This window comes from Bos indicus x Bos taurus, chromosome 1 (genome assembly GCF_003369695.1).
Source record: "Bos indicus x Bos taurus breed Angus x Brahman F1 hybrid chromosome 1, Bos_hybrid_MaternalHap_v2.0, whole genome shotgun sequence".
In the NCBI taxonomy this organism is placed as follows: domain Eukaryota; kingdom Metazoa; phylum Chordata; class Mammalia; order Artiodactyla; family Bovidae; genus Bos; species Bos indicus x Bos taurus.
In genome coordinates, this window is record NC_040076.1 from 138,973,902 (window position 1) to 138,988,087 (window position 14,186).

Sequence of the window (14,186 nt, forward strand, 5' to 3'; positions counted from 1 at the left end):
TAAAAATAAGACAAACAGATTATTAATTTGCAAGTGGTTTCAGATTATTTATGTAGGTTGCTGATAACTTTGGATTCAAGAAATTACTTTGTATAACAAAATATAGCCAGCTTACAAGTTTAAATCTTCATCAAAATTCTGACAAAATTCTATTTGCTGAGATTCTTTTTGTATTTTATTCTTCCAACTGCTTTCTGAATTTTTAAAGGTAATTGTATTAGAACAATCTGTTAATACAAGTAAAGACTATATGCTTAAGAGGAATCATGAAACTCATTAGAATTAATGTATTGCCAGCAGAACCATCCCAGGGTGAAGGGTCTCTGTTTAGGAAGGTGATGTCTGTATGTGTGTATATGTGGTGGGTGTATGTGTGGGGTGTGGTGGGTGCATGTGTGGGGTGTGTTGGGAGGGTATGTGTGTGTTGTCTGTTGAATGTGTGGTGGTTTGTGTATGTTGGGTGTGTGTGTGGTGGGTGTATGTGTGCGGTGAGTATGTGTGTGAGGTGTGTATGTGTGGGGTATGTGTGTTCTGTGTGTGTGTTGGGTGTGTATGTGTGTGTGGTAGGTGTACATGCAGGGATTGTGTAGGGGATTATGTGTGTGGTGTGTGTGGGGTATGTATGTGATGTGTTTGTGGGGTATGTGTGTGGTGTGTGTATGTGTTGGGCTTGTATGTGTGTGTGGTGGGTATATATGTGGGGTGTGTATGTGTGGCAGGTGTGTGTGTTGTGTGTGTGGTATGGGTATGTTGTGTGTGTGTGTTCGATGGGGTGTGGGAGGCCCTGACCTCTAGTCTGATATTTTACATTCTTCCTCACTGTATCTGTTGACCCTTACACTTCTCCATAACGGTGTAATTTTTGTTAAAGACAAAAGAAGTAACCACAGAAGGAGCAGAAGGGGAAGCAGAGGGAGAGGAAGCTGAAGAAGAAGAAGAGGAACCAGGAGAAGAAGAAGAAGAAGGAGACGAGGAAGAAGAGTCTTAGGCCTTTTCATGCTCTACTTTTCCACTTGTCCAGGTAGCCACATTGTTCTGGGGTTGAAGGCTTGTTTATTACTGTCTGCCGTCTAGACCACATTTCACTTAGTGAGGGAGGTAGATTCCAATTCGACCTGTTTGTCTGTCTTCCCAAGGCCCTGGGCTGCCCCTTCTTGGAGCTGCCGGGCTGGTTAACTTTCCTGGACCTGTTTCTTGGGCACCAGGGCAAGGAAGGCTGTGGTTGATACAATTTCTAGTAAAAAGTGTGACTTTCAGGTGAGGACGTTTGTGTTGCACCTGCTGCTGCTTCTCCCTCTTTATTTAAGTGAAAACACAGGAAGTATTCTGTTCTCAGCATCTATCACATGAACTCCTTTACACATCTGTGGGGGAATTTACAATAGATGTTCATAACAATGGCGATAAATTATCAATACAACCTAAAAAACCCACAAAGCTAGCTGCCCATGAAAAAAAATAATTGCCAGATTCAATAAGTACTTGATATTACTATTCATTGATTTATATTAAAACATCCATTTATTCAATATTAGCCAGAGCACTCATGTAGAAACAGTTTGGAATAAGGTGAACTCACTTTAGGTATCTTTGACAAATATGCTTACTACCTTGTAATTTTAAACTTCTATTGACAATGAAGAAGAATTATGTGGTTCTTAACAGTTTGGTGAGTTCACCCTTTTGTTGTTCAGTCGCTCAGTCATGTCCGACTGTTTGCGACCCCATGGACTGCAGCATGCCAGGCCTCCCTGTCCATCACCAACTCCCAGAGCTTGCTCAAACTCATGTCCATCGTGTCAGTGATGCCATCCAACCATCTCATCCTCTGTCATCCCTTCTCCTTCTGCCCTCAATCTTTCCCAGCATCAGGGTCTTTTCCAATGAGTTGGCTCTTGGCATCAGGTGGTCAAAGTATTGGAGCTTTGGGTTCAGCAGGTAACCCTAAATGTATTATATTAGTAGGATGCTGAAAGTGAATATTGAGGACACAGAGAAAATACTCAAATGTTGTGGCCTATACAGAAAATATGATAAGGTCATTAAGAGCTATAAAAGTATCTGATATAACAGACTTTTAGCAAATACCCATGTGAACATTATGTTTCTATTGACATGGTTTGACCTTGCCAACAGATTTGAGGGCAACTATTTATTCTCTACTGCAGTGAGGCTCACAATTTGCTCTGGTACCCTAAGGGTTCTTGTTCATTAAAAAAAATTTTTTTTTAGTCTTCTTTCTGTCTGTACCATGCCTCCACTGAAGCAGGTAAGACCGATTTGGTGGCTATTGATACCAGGGGAGCAGGAAGAAATAGAGGATGAGAGAATGAGCGCTGGACACACAGCAAGTCTTCAGTTAAGGTTTGCAGTTGCATTTGGAGCCTGTCTAGTGGAGGGCAGACAAAAGGGTCCCACTATAGACAGGAAAAGAAACTCCAGTGCTTATAAATATCAGCTAACAGAAGGCTCCACTGTGCACCAAAGACCAATTTGAATAGTATATATCTCCCCTTTTAATATACTTACACTTATACATAAAATACTGATATTAAAAAAAAAAGATGTATTTTTAAGAAATCTTGGAGCTGGTGGGAGCAGCCATCACACTGTATTATTGGGACTATAGAAGTTTCATTACTCCTTTATTCAAATTACAAAGCAAATCTGAAAGTGAAAGTGTTAGTCACTCAGTTCAGTTCAGTTCAGTCACTCAGTTGTGTCCAAATCTTTGTGACCCTATGAACCGCAGCACGCCAGGCCTCCCTGTCCATCACCAACTCCCGGAATCCACCCAAACTCATGTCCATTGAGTCAGTGATGCCATCCAACCATCTCATCCTGGCGTCCCCTTCTCCTCCTGCCCTCAATTTTCCAAGCATCAGGGTCTTTTCCAATGAGTCAGGTCTTCGCATTAGGTGGCCAAAGTATTGTCCAACTCTTTGAAACCCCATAGACTGTAGCCCTCCAGGCTCCTCTGTCCATGGGATTATCCAGGCAAGAATACTGGAGTGGGTTGCCATTCCCTTCTCTAGGGGATCTTCCTGACCCAGGGATCGAATCCAGGTTTCCTGCATTGCAGACAGATTCTTTACTGTCTGAGCCCCAGGGAAGCAAATCTAGCCCATCATTTGATGCTTTCCCAAGTGCTTTCTTTCATTTTGCGACCACACAGTCCTCCACTTTAGGGCCAAATGATGATCAATTTGGAAGTGATCTCATTTCTTTATTTTTAATTTTCTTCTAAGTAGAAGAAAAAAGTTACAATTGAGAAGTCAGTCTGATTAGTGTCCCTAATCCCATTTCTTAGGAATGGATTAGGACTCAATTTTGAAAAAAATGAAGACTGGCAAGTTAACTTTTAGAATTCTATCTGAAGAATGATAGAAAAGGAAAATATGCTGATATTTACAGCAACCTTCCCCTCAACAGTAAAAGACTCATAAATACAGTTAAATGCATTTCTATTCACTCTGCTTGTAAAGTCTTTTAAAATTATGCAATTTAATGTGATACTTATAAAAATATTGAATATGAAATGACACAGCTGAAAGAGAATCCTTCAGTAGCCAGATGGCTCTATAGACTGATTAAAAAAAAAACAAAACCTATGGCAAGGCCATTTTACCTGTTTCTCTGATGATGAGATGGTTGGATGGCATCACTGACTCAATGGACATGAGTTTGAGCAAGCTTTGGGAGTTGGTGAAGGACAGGGAAGCCTGGCATGCTGCAGTCCATGGAGTTGCAAACAGTTGGACATGACTTAGTGACTGAACAACAACCCGATGCCTTCTAGTTTGGAATTTAGTTCATAGAAGTTTGTCGTGAGGTCAAAATGCCTGGCAGGGAAGGCAAGAATCGCTTTCCTAAATTGCATCTCTGACCCCCAGAGAGATCCTATGTCCTTGAAAATGCAACTTGAAATGCATGGCATGGCGCATTTCACTGGGCAAACCATTCAGTGTCTAAAAGCAAACCATCTCATAGCTCATGCGTATGCCAGGCATTTTGCTTGAAGAAATGGTCCTAGGGAGAATACGGCGGTGAATGGAACTACGAAAGATTTCTCATTTCTTATATTTGAAATTGATGCTAAGTTGATGCCCCAGGAGAAACAGTCTATAGTCTGAGACTGAGTTCTGTCTCCTAACGGGATGCTGCTTCATGCTGTCTCTAGTCTAGCTGTTTGCTCCTCCCTTGCTTCCCCCCCACCCCCAGGACTAAGCTGTAAGTTCAGTCTCTCCATTTTTCATGAAAATGCAATGGGGAAACTGTAATGGAAGATGCCAGCTTCCCTCTGATGTTTGATAGGTTAGTACGGAGAAAGGATATAAACCTCGGCTAGTTTTCTACAAGAAAAATTTAGTTTCCTTTTTTTGCCCTTGATGAGTAGTAGTTTCTAGAATAAAAGGCAGTTCGACTCTCGATTGGAGAAGGAAATGGCAACTCATTCCAGTATTCTGGCCTGGAGAATTCCATGGACAGAGAGGACCCTGGCAGGCTGCAGTCCATGGGGCTGCTAAGAGTCGGACATGACTGAGTGACTCCCCTTTCACTTTTCACTTTCATGCATTGGAGAAGGAAATGGCAACCCACTCCAGTATTCTTGCCTGGAGAATCCCAGGGACAGGGGAGCCTGGTGGGCTGCCATCTATGGGGTTGCATAGTCGGACACGACTGAAGTGACTTAGCAGCAGCAGCAGCAGCAGCAGCAGCAGAGCGACTTTCACTTCACTTCTCTTGATAAATAATTAAGTTTGTGGTAAACATTCTCTGTCTCTCTTTAATTTTCATCTCCCTAATATCTTCCCTTTCTTTTAGGAAACCCAAACCATGAAGCACCATTTCATCTGTCTCCCCACAAACTGAATTCAATGAAACGCTTTGGCCTGAAGCTAGCACACCTCTGTCAGGATGTCCAGGGTTCACCGGGGAATTGTATGATATGATGCGATTAGATCTCCACACATGTATTTACTTAATCATATCGACATGAAATCAAATGTGAAGACAGCCCACACATACCTTCACGGGCCTGACATTTGTGGCCTTTGCTTAAATTTTTTTTGCTTTGCATGAATAGTCCTTCTCACTAATACCCTGAAAAAAAAATTACAAAATATAGAACTTCTCTTTGTGATAAGACAAAAGTACTTCTTTGTATGTGCCTTACGCTACTTTTCTCAGAATTAGCTTTGAAGATGAAGAACTTTCCAGAGAACAACCATACAAATAAAGTTGAATAACAAATATCTTGTCCCAAGGAGTGGATTTTTCATCTCTAGCCTCTCCATGTACAGCCTGGCTCAGTCTGTCTGTAGTGGGGGGCGGGGGCTGGTCCTGGATCCTTGGCAGAACTTTTCTGTGCCCTCTGGGATGGATGCTTTTGTTGCATCGACGTCATTGGTCCATGTTTTCCAATGACACTGATTGTCTCGTTATGTCCTATTTTGTATTATTTGCACCACTGTGTACCTTGTCTCCCAAGCCTTGTTTAAATGTCGCTGCTGTCCACGTGTGTAGGGATCTTGAGGCAGACAAATAAATTTGCCACCCCAGTGCCCTCTGCACGTTGCCACGCTGGAGGGAGTGGCTGCTTCTGCTTCTCCTGTACTGATTGATTCGCAGCCATGACTGCTACGTGCAAAGCCTGTGACTGTAATCTTGCCTCCTGATGCTGAGTGTCTGTTCTCCAAGAGCTGGTCCAGCCCCTTGACTTGTTCACCAGGTAGGTTTGAAGCATTTTTCTGCTCACCTGCCCCGTCTCAGTGTCTGATAGCAATTTTTTCCCTTCCTTGTAAGGTTTTGCTGACATCTCGCCCCTCTCTGCGTGCGTGGTGCTCTGTGTGCTTTCCTTGCAGCCAGGATTGCTTCTGTGCCACCAGAAGGGCCCTTCTCTGTGCTGTTTTCTTAATTAAGGACAATGCTGGCTGTCGACTTGGAGTAGCCCTTAACTTTTCCTCCTCCTAAGTCTGCCTATTGATTTTGCGGCTAAGCCTGTTGGTGTCACTGGGAATGTAGTCTCTGGTGGCAGAAGTCGTGTGGCTCACGGGAACTCTGGCAGACAGCTCTTTTCTGGTTACCCTGGTAACAAAAAGAGGCATTTTGAAGAGAATTAACATTATTTTGTTCCAAAATGTTGAAGTAGACTCCTCTGAGGAAATTTCTCTCCTTGTTAAAAATAAGGTGAGAGACTGCAGTGGGATGGAAATCCGTATGCTTAAAATTTAGTTTCTACCTTGTACTCTCTTTCATTAGATTATGTCCTATGTAAAAAGCATCACAATTTTATAGCTGCTCCACACCCAAATACGCCTTAAGCATTTGCTGTTTCTGGGGCTGACTTATAGCTCTTGTGGTAGAGCAGGCTGGAGACAGATTTATTCATCTAGATGCCAGTTTTCCTATTTTTTTTTGTATTTTTGAATGAGAATAAATATTTGTGCTAATAATAAGCAGAGTAAATCACTTATTTAAATTAATTAATAAATCACTTAATTGAATTATTTTTTATTATGTTGTCTTTTGTAGTCAAGAAATTAATATTCTAGTATATATTATTTATTCACTCACATTTCACTCTTTACAAGGTATTATTAAGATGCAAAAATCATTTTGATCAATAATACCATGTAACTAGTATAAGTTCTCATCCAGATTTGGCTTCACCCATCAGTCTGGCCTCCAATGGCTAGTGGGTCCAGGGGCACAATGACAAATGTAGACTATGAGATATCAAAATATGGTTTAAAAATCCACATGCTTTGTCCATATATGAAGTTTCTAGAAAATAAACAGCATTACGAATATGTAAAAAAAAAGCTCAAAAGAAACATCCAGGTTAATAAACAAAATCCTTCTGCAAAAAAAAAAAAAAAAAGAAAGAGAGAGAAAAGACCAAAGATATGGAATAATTCTATGGTGATCTCAACTAACAGAGGTTCAAAGAGTTGGTTTGGATTAGTTTATACAGAGCCTGAACATTCAGAGTAACTGTTCCTTTTTAATTTTTTTTTTAATTGAGTTTTAGGCTACACTGGGTCTTTGTTGTTGCAGTCTTCTTCTGAATTGCGGGGAGTCAGGGCTACTCTCTGGTGGTGGGCAGGCTTCTCACTGCAGTGGGTTCTCTTGTGGAGCACAGGCCCTAGAGCACAGGCTCAGAAGTTGTGGTGCATGGGCTTAGTTACCCTGCAGCATGCGGAATCTTCCTGGACCAGGGATCGAACCTGTGTCCCCTGCAGGTTGGCAGGCAGATCCTTAACCACTGGACTGCCAGGGAAGTCCTCCTTTTTTATTTTTTAACTTGAAAAGCAGGTACACAAAAATTCAAGCACATTTTTCTAACCACAGAACAGTAAGTGCTTCCTCTTCCACTTTTTACTTTTGGGTTTGTTTTGTTTTGTTTTGTTTTTTTTTGCATTTCTTTGGTTTGAAATCTTCCTCTGGTGCAAGGATCCAAGATAAGAGATAAAGAGGGTTTATTTTTGTCATCAAGTTTTCTAGATTAAATGTGAGAGGTATAGAAAGGGAATGGAATGTATTACCTACAAAGTTCCTTGAGGGATTTTAGAAATGCTTCTTTAAAAAACAGTGTCAAACCTGTGCGTAGGTAGTGAGTGTAGGGTGACCGTTTTGCTGTTGTGTCCGACTCTTTTGAGACCCCATGGATTGGGATTCTCCAGGCAAGGATACTGGAGCGAGTTGCCATTTCCTTCTCCGGGGGATCTTCCCTACCCAAGGATGGAACCAACATCTCCTACATTGCAGGTGGAATCGTTACCGCTGGGCCATTGAGAGAGCCAGTGTAGTAATAGAGAAGAGCCACTAGATGGCGATAAAACACAAGCTTCTTGATAAACAGCATCGCTGTCCCCGGAGACCCCTGGCTATGTGTGCTGGTACTGTGGAGATCAGAAGGTGAGCATAAAGCATTTGTCCACCAAACAGAGGAAAAGCAAACAAACCCTCTTCCACATCCACTTGTCAGTTAATTAGTATATTGTTTATAATGCTTTTCAGTTCAGTTAAGTTCACTCGCTAAGTGGTGTCTGACTCTCTGCGACTCCATGGATTTCAGCACGCCAGCCTCCCTGTCCATCACCAACCGCCCGAGCTTACTCAAACTCATGTCCATTGAGTTGGTGATGCCATCCAACCATCTCACCCTCTGTTGTCCCCTTCTCCTCCCGCCTTCAATCTTTCCCAGCATCAGGGTCTTTTCCAATGAGTCAGTTCGTCTCATCAGGTGGGCAAATGATTGGAGTTTCAGCTTCAGCATCAGTCCTTCCAATGAATATTCAGACCGATTTCCTCTAGGATTGACTGGTTTGATCTCCTTGCAGTCCAACGGGCTCTCAAGATTCTTCTCCAACACTACAGTTCAAAAGCATCAAATCTTTGGTGCTCAGCTTTCTTTATAGTCCAACTCTCACATCCGTACATGACTTTGGGAAAAACCAAAGCTTTGACAGATGGACCTTTGCTGGCAAAGTAATGTCTCTGCTTTTTAATATGCCGTCTAGGTTGGTCATTGCTTTTCTCCAAAGGAGGAAACGTCTTTTAATTTCATGGCTGCAGTCACCATCTGCAATGATTTTAGAGCCCTCCAAATAAAGTCTCTCACTGTTTCCATTGTTTCCCCATCTATTTGCCATGAAGTGATGGGACCAGATGCCATGATCTTAGTTTTTTGAATGTGAAGTTTTAAGCCAACTTTTTCACTGTTCTCTTTCACTTTCATCAAGACGCTCATTAGTTCTTCTTTGCTTTCTGCCATAAGGGTGCCATCTGCATATCTGAGATGACACTGATATTTCTTCCGGCAATCTTGATTCCAGCTTGTGCTTCATCCAGCCCAGCAAATGGCATGATGTACTCTGCATATAAGTTAAATAAGCAGGGTGACAAATACACAGGCTTGACACACTCCTTTCCCAATTTAGAACCAGTCTGTTGTTCCATGTCCAGTTCTAACTGTTGCTTCTTGACCTGCATACAGATTTCTCAGGAGGCAGGTCAGGTGGTCTGGTATTCCCATCTCTTTAAGAATTTTCCAGTTTGCTGTGATCCACACAGTCACAGGCTTTGGTGTAGTCAGTAAAGCAGAAGTAGATGTTTTTGTGGAACTCTTTTGCTTTTTCTATGATCCAACATTGGCAATTTAATCTCTGGTTCTTCTGACTTTTCTAAATCCAGCTTGAATTATCTGGAGGTTCATTGTTCACGTATTGCTGAAGTCTGGCTTGGAGAATTTTGAGCATTACTTTGCTAGTATATGACATGAGTGCAATTGTGTAGTTTGAACATTCTATGGCATTGCCTTTCTTTGGGATTGGAATGAAGACTGACCTTTTCCAGTCTTGTGGCCACTGCTGAGTTTTCTAAAGTTGCTGGCATATTGAGTACAGCACTTTCACAGCATCACCTTTTAGGATTTGAAATAGCTCAGCTGGAATGCCATCACCTCCACTAGCTTTGTTCGTAGTGATGCTTCCCAAGGCCTACTTGACTTTGCATTCCAGGATGTCTGGCTCTAGGTGAGTGATCACACCCTCATGGTTATCTGGGTCATTAAGATCTTTTTTGTATAGTTTTTCTGTGTATTCTTGCCACCTGTTCTTGATATCTTCTGCTTCTGTTAGGTTCATACCATTACTGGCCTTTATTATGTCTATCTTTGCATGAAATGTTCCCTTGGTATCTCTAATTTTCTTGAAGAGATCTCTAGTCTTTCCCATTCTGTTGTTTTCCTCTATTTCTTTGCATTGATCACTGAGGAAGGCATTCTTATCTCACCTTGCTGTTCTTTGGAACTCTGCATTCAAATAAGTATAGCTTTCCTTTTCTCCTTTGCCTTTAGCTTCTCTTTTCTCAGCTATTTGTGAGGCCTCCTCAGACAACCATTTTGTCTTTTTGCATTTCTTTTTCTTGGGGATGGTATTGATCACTGCTTCCTGTACAATGTCATGATCTCTGTCCATAGTTATTCAGGCACTCTGTCTATCAGATCTAATCCCTTGAATCTATTTGTCACTTCCACTGTATAATCATAAGGGATTTGATTTAGGGTATGCCTGAATGGTCTAGTGGTTTTCCCCACTTTCTTCAATTTAAGTCTGAATTTGGCAGTAAAGAGTTCATGATCTGTGCCACAGTCATCTCCCAGTCTTAGTTTTACTGACTGTATAGAGCTTTTCCATCTTTGGCTGCAAAGAATGTAATCAATCTGCTTTTGGTGTTGACCATCTGGTGATGTCCATGCATAGAGTCTTCTCTTGTGTTGTTGGAAGATGGTGTTTGCTATGAGCAGTGCGTTCTCTTGGCAAAACTCTTAGCATTTGACCTGCTTCGTTTTGTACTCCAAGGCCAAATTTGCCTGTTACTTAAAGTATCTCTTGACTTTCCACTTTTGCATTCTAGTCCCCTATATGAAAAGGAAATCTTTTTTAGGTCTTAGTTCTAGAAGGTTTTGTAGGTCTTCATGAACCATTCAACTTCAGTTTCTTCAGCATTACTGGTCCGGGCATAGACTTGCAATACTGTGATAATGAATAGTTCCCCTTGGAAGTAAACAGAGATAATTCTGTCATTTTTGAGATTGCATCCAGATACTGCATTTCAGAATCTTTTGTTGACTATGAGGGCTACTCCATTTCTTCTAAGGGATTCTTGCCCACAGTAGTGGATATAATGGTCATCTGAGTTAAATCCACCCATTCCAGTCCATTTTAGTTCACTGATTCCTAAAATGTCAATGTTCACTCTTGCCATCTCCGGTTTGACCACTTCCAATTTGCCTTGATTCATGGACCTAGCATTCCAGGTTCCTATGCAATATTGCTCTTTACAGCATCAGACTTTACTTCTATCACCAGTCACATCCACAACTGGGTGTTGTTTTTTCTTTGGCTCTGTCTCTTCATTCTTTCTGGAGCTATTTCTTTACTTTTCTCCAGTAGCTTACTGGGCACCTACCGACCTGGGGAGTTCATCTTTCAGTGTCATATCTTTTTCCCCTTTCATACTGTTCATGGGGTTCTCAAGGGAAGAATACTGAAGTGGTTTGCCATTCTCTTCTCCAGGGGACCACATTTTGTCAGAACTCTCCACCATGACCTGTCTATCTTGGGTGGCCCTACATGTCATGGCTCATAGTTTCATTGAGTTAGACAAAGCTGTGGTCAGTGTGATTAGTGTGGTTAGTTTTCTGCAATTGTGGTTTTTCAGTCTGTCTGCCCTCTGATGGATAAGGGTTAGAGGCTTATGGAAACTTCCTGATGGAGAGACTGACTGAGGGGAAAACTGGGTCTTGTTCTGATAGGTGGGGTCATGCTCAGTAAATCTTTAATCCAATTTTCTGTTGATGGGCTGGGCTGTGTTTCCTCCCTGTTGTTTGACCTGAGTCCAAACTATGGTGGAGGTAAGGAAGATAATCACTGCCTCTTCAAAAGGTGTGGTGCACTGCTGCACTCAGTGCCTGTGACGCTGCAGCAGGCCACTGCCAACCCATGCCTCTGCTGGAGACTCCTGGACACTCACGGGGAAGTTGGTCAGTCTCTTGTGGGGTCACTGCTCCTTTCTCCTGGGTGTGCACAAGGCTTTATTTGTGCCCTCCAAGAGTCTGTTTCCCCAGTCCTGTGTAAGTTCTTGGAGAAGGCAATGGCACCCCACTCCAGTACTCTTGCCTGGAAAATCCCATGGATGGAGGAGCCTGGAAGGCTGCAGTCCATGGGGTCGCTGAGGGTCAGACACGACTGAGCGACTTCACTTTCACTTTTCACTTTCACAAATTGGAGAAGGAAATGGCAACCCACTCCATCCAGTGTTCTTGCCTGGAGAATCCCAGGGATGGGGAAGCCTGGTGGGCTGCCGTCTATGGGGTCGGACAGAGTTGGACACGACTGAAGTGACTTAGCAGCAGCAGCAGTGGTGTAAGTTCTGGTAACTCTATGGTGGGGTTAATGGTGACCTCCTTCAAGAGGGCTTATGCCATACCCAGGTCTGCTGCACCCAGAACCCCTGACTCTGTGGCAGGCCACTGCTAACCTGTACCTCCACAAGAAACACTGAAACACAGTTCTGGCTCAGTCTCTGTGGGGGTCTCTGGGTCCTTGTGTGCACAACGTTTGTTTGAGCTCTCTGAGTATCTCTGACAGGTAGGGTGTTTGATTCTAAATGTGATTTTGCCCCTCCTACCATCTTGCTGGGGCTTCTCTTTTGCCCTTGGATGTGGGGTATTTTTTTTTTGGTGGGATCCAACATTCTCCTATTGATGGTTGCTCAGCAGAAATTTGTAATTTTGGAGTAGAAGATGAGTGCACATCCTTCTACTCCACCGTCTTGGATTTCTATAATTTTGTAACAATGCTTTTATCCAGGACAATTAATTTTGGGCAAAATGTGGTACATTCTTAAAAGACATGAAAACCAGTGGTTGACTGAATTTCAAATGCTGGGTTACACAGGGGGGTTTCCCTGGTAGCTTAGCTGGTAAAGAATTCATGTGCAATGCAGGAGACCCTGGTTTGATTCCTTTCAGGAAGATCTGCTGGAGAAGGGATAAGCTACCCATTCCAATATTCTTGGGCTTCTGTGGTGGCTCAGCTGGTACAGAATCCGCCTGCAATACGGGTTCAGTCCCTGGGCTGGGAAGATCCCCTGAAGAAGGGAAAGGCTACCAACTCCAGTATTCTGGCCTGGAGAATTCCATGGACTGTATAGTCTACGTGGTTGATAGGAGTCTAAAGTTGTCAACAACTGATAGCCTAGTACAATTTTGATCAAGATACAGAATCTTCTTTTACCCTGTAAATAGCTCCTCGTGGAAGTATAAACAGAACCCCCATGGGCCAAGTGGCTGACTGCCTTTGTTTCAAGCCTTTTTAGCCTAGTATGACGTGTTTCCAAATGTTTGGAAATAGACTCATTATCCTCGAAGAAGTCTTCTTTTCCCAGGTGCCTGAGCTGCTTGGTGTTTTGACCATTTGTTTTGGAAAGACTTTCAGGTAAGTAGGAAAAAAAATTAGTTGTGAAACCTCTAAAACACACTGGTAGAATGACTTTAATGAGGTAAACTATGCCTTAGTCCCAGGACAAGAATTTTAATTTGCTTGTTTTGTACCAGGTCACTTTTCTCTGTGGTTTGTTACATAAAATGTTTGTTTGTTTGTTCTGTCCATCCCTCGAAAGAAACAGAAGTTATCTAGGCATGCAAATAAAGCTCCCACAAGAAAACATTGCACTCATAGACTAATTTTCCCTCAGGGTCTCCAAAAAAAAAGCAGAGGAATGCAGCCTGGCTTTGCTTTTCTCTAGAGACCACTCTCTAGATATTAACAGATTTCTCTATAAATAACTTTGGACTTTCCTGGTGGCTCAGACAGTAAAGAACCTGCCTGCCATTCCAGGAGACATAAGAGATGCAGGTTTGATCCCTAGGTCGGGAAGATTCCCCTAGAAAAGGGAATGGCTATGCACTCCAGTATTTTTGCCTGGAGAATTCCATGGACAGAGGAGCCTGGTGGGCTACAGTCCATGAGGTTGCAAAGAGCTGAACACCACTTAGCAACTGAACAACAACAATAATAAATCACTTTCTCCAGCCTTTGACTAGGTTCATAGATTTTAAACGGAAATGTTGGTAGGTCAAATTCACTTAAAAATGTGCACCTTGATGGTGTTTCAGAGTGACTACAGGGGATTTGCTTGATATGTCGAGACTGCAAAATATCTAGGTAGAGAATGGGAGTTTTGCATGGTTCCTGAATACACCTGTTGATGGTTCTCCTCCTGGCTTGAATTTCTGGAATAGTTTTAGACCAGTGATGTCACCTTTGACTCACTATGAAATTCTTTATGGGGTTCATGAGCCAAAGTATTTTTAGAAGCTCCTCAGATAATTGAGCTGTGAAACTAGGTGTAAGACATACTACGTGACACAGGAAGCTCAATCCAGTGCTCTGTGACCATTCACAGGGGTGGGACAGGGTGGGAGGCAGGTTCAGGAGAGAGGAGACATATGTACATGTGGCTGATTTATGTTGTTGTATGGCAGAAATCAACACAATATTGTAAAGCAATTATCCTTCAATTAAAAAAAATTGCTGGCCAGGAGGAATTTAGACCCTGGAAAACATCCAATTTGTTCTCCCTCAAGGGGAGCTTCCCAGGTGGCAGTAGTGGTA

The 14,186-nt window shown here is 42.5% G+C and overlaps 1 protein-coding gene across 2 annotated transcripts in view; it reads left to right on the plus strand.

Annotated features, from left to right (window-relative positions):
* The window catches only part of LOC113895360 (SH3 domain-binding glutamic acid-rich protein-like), a 72,360-nt gene extending 67,105 nt beyond the window's left edge, over positions 1-5,255 (plus strand). For both annotated transcript variants that reach the window (XM_027546488.1, XM_027546495.1), the window contains 2 exons: positions 872-1,021; positions 4,825-5,255. In XM_027546488.1, the coding sequence (XP_027402289.1) occupies positions 872-988 (117 nt within the window). In that variant the 3' untranslated portion in view covers positions 989-1,021; positions 4,825-5,255. The remainder of the gene's footprint in view (positions 1-871; positions 1,022-4,824) is intronic.
* Positions 5,256-14,186: the final 8,931 nt, after the last annotated feature.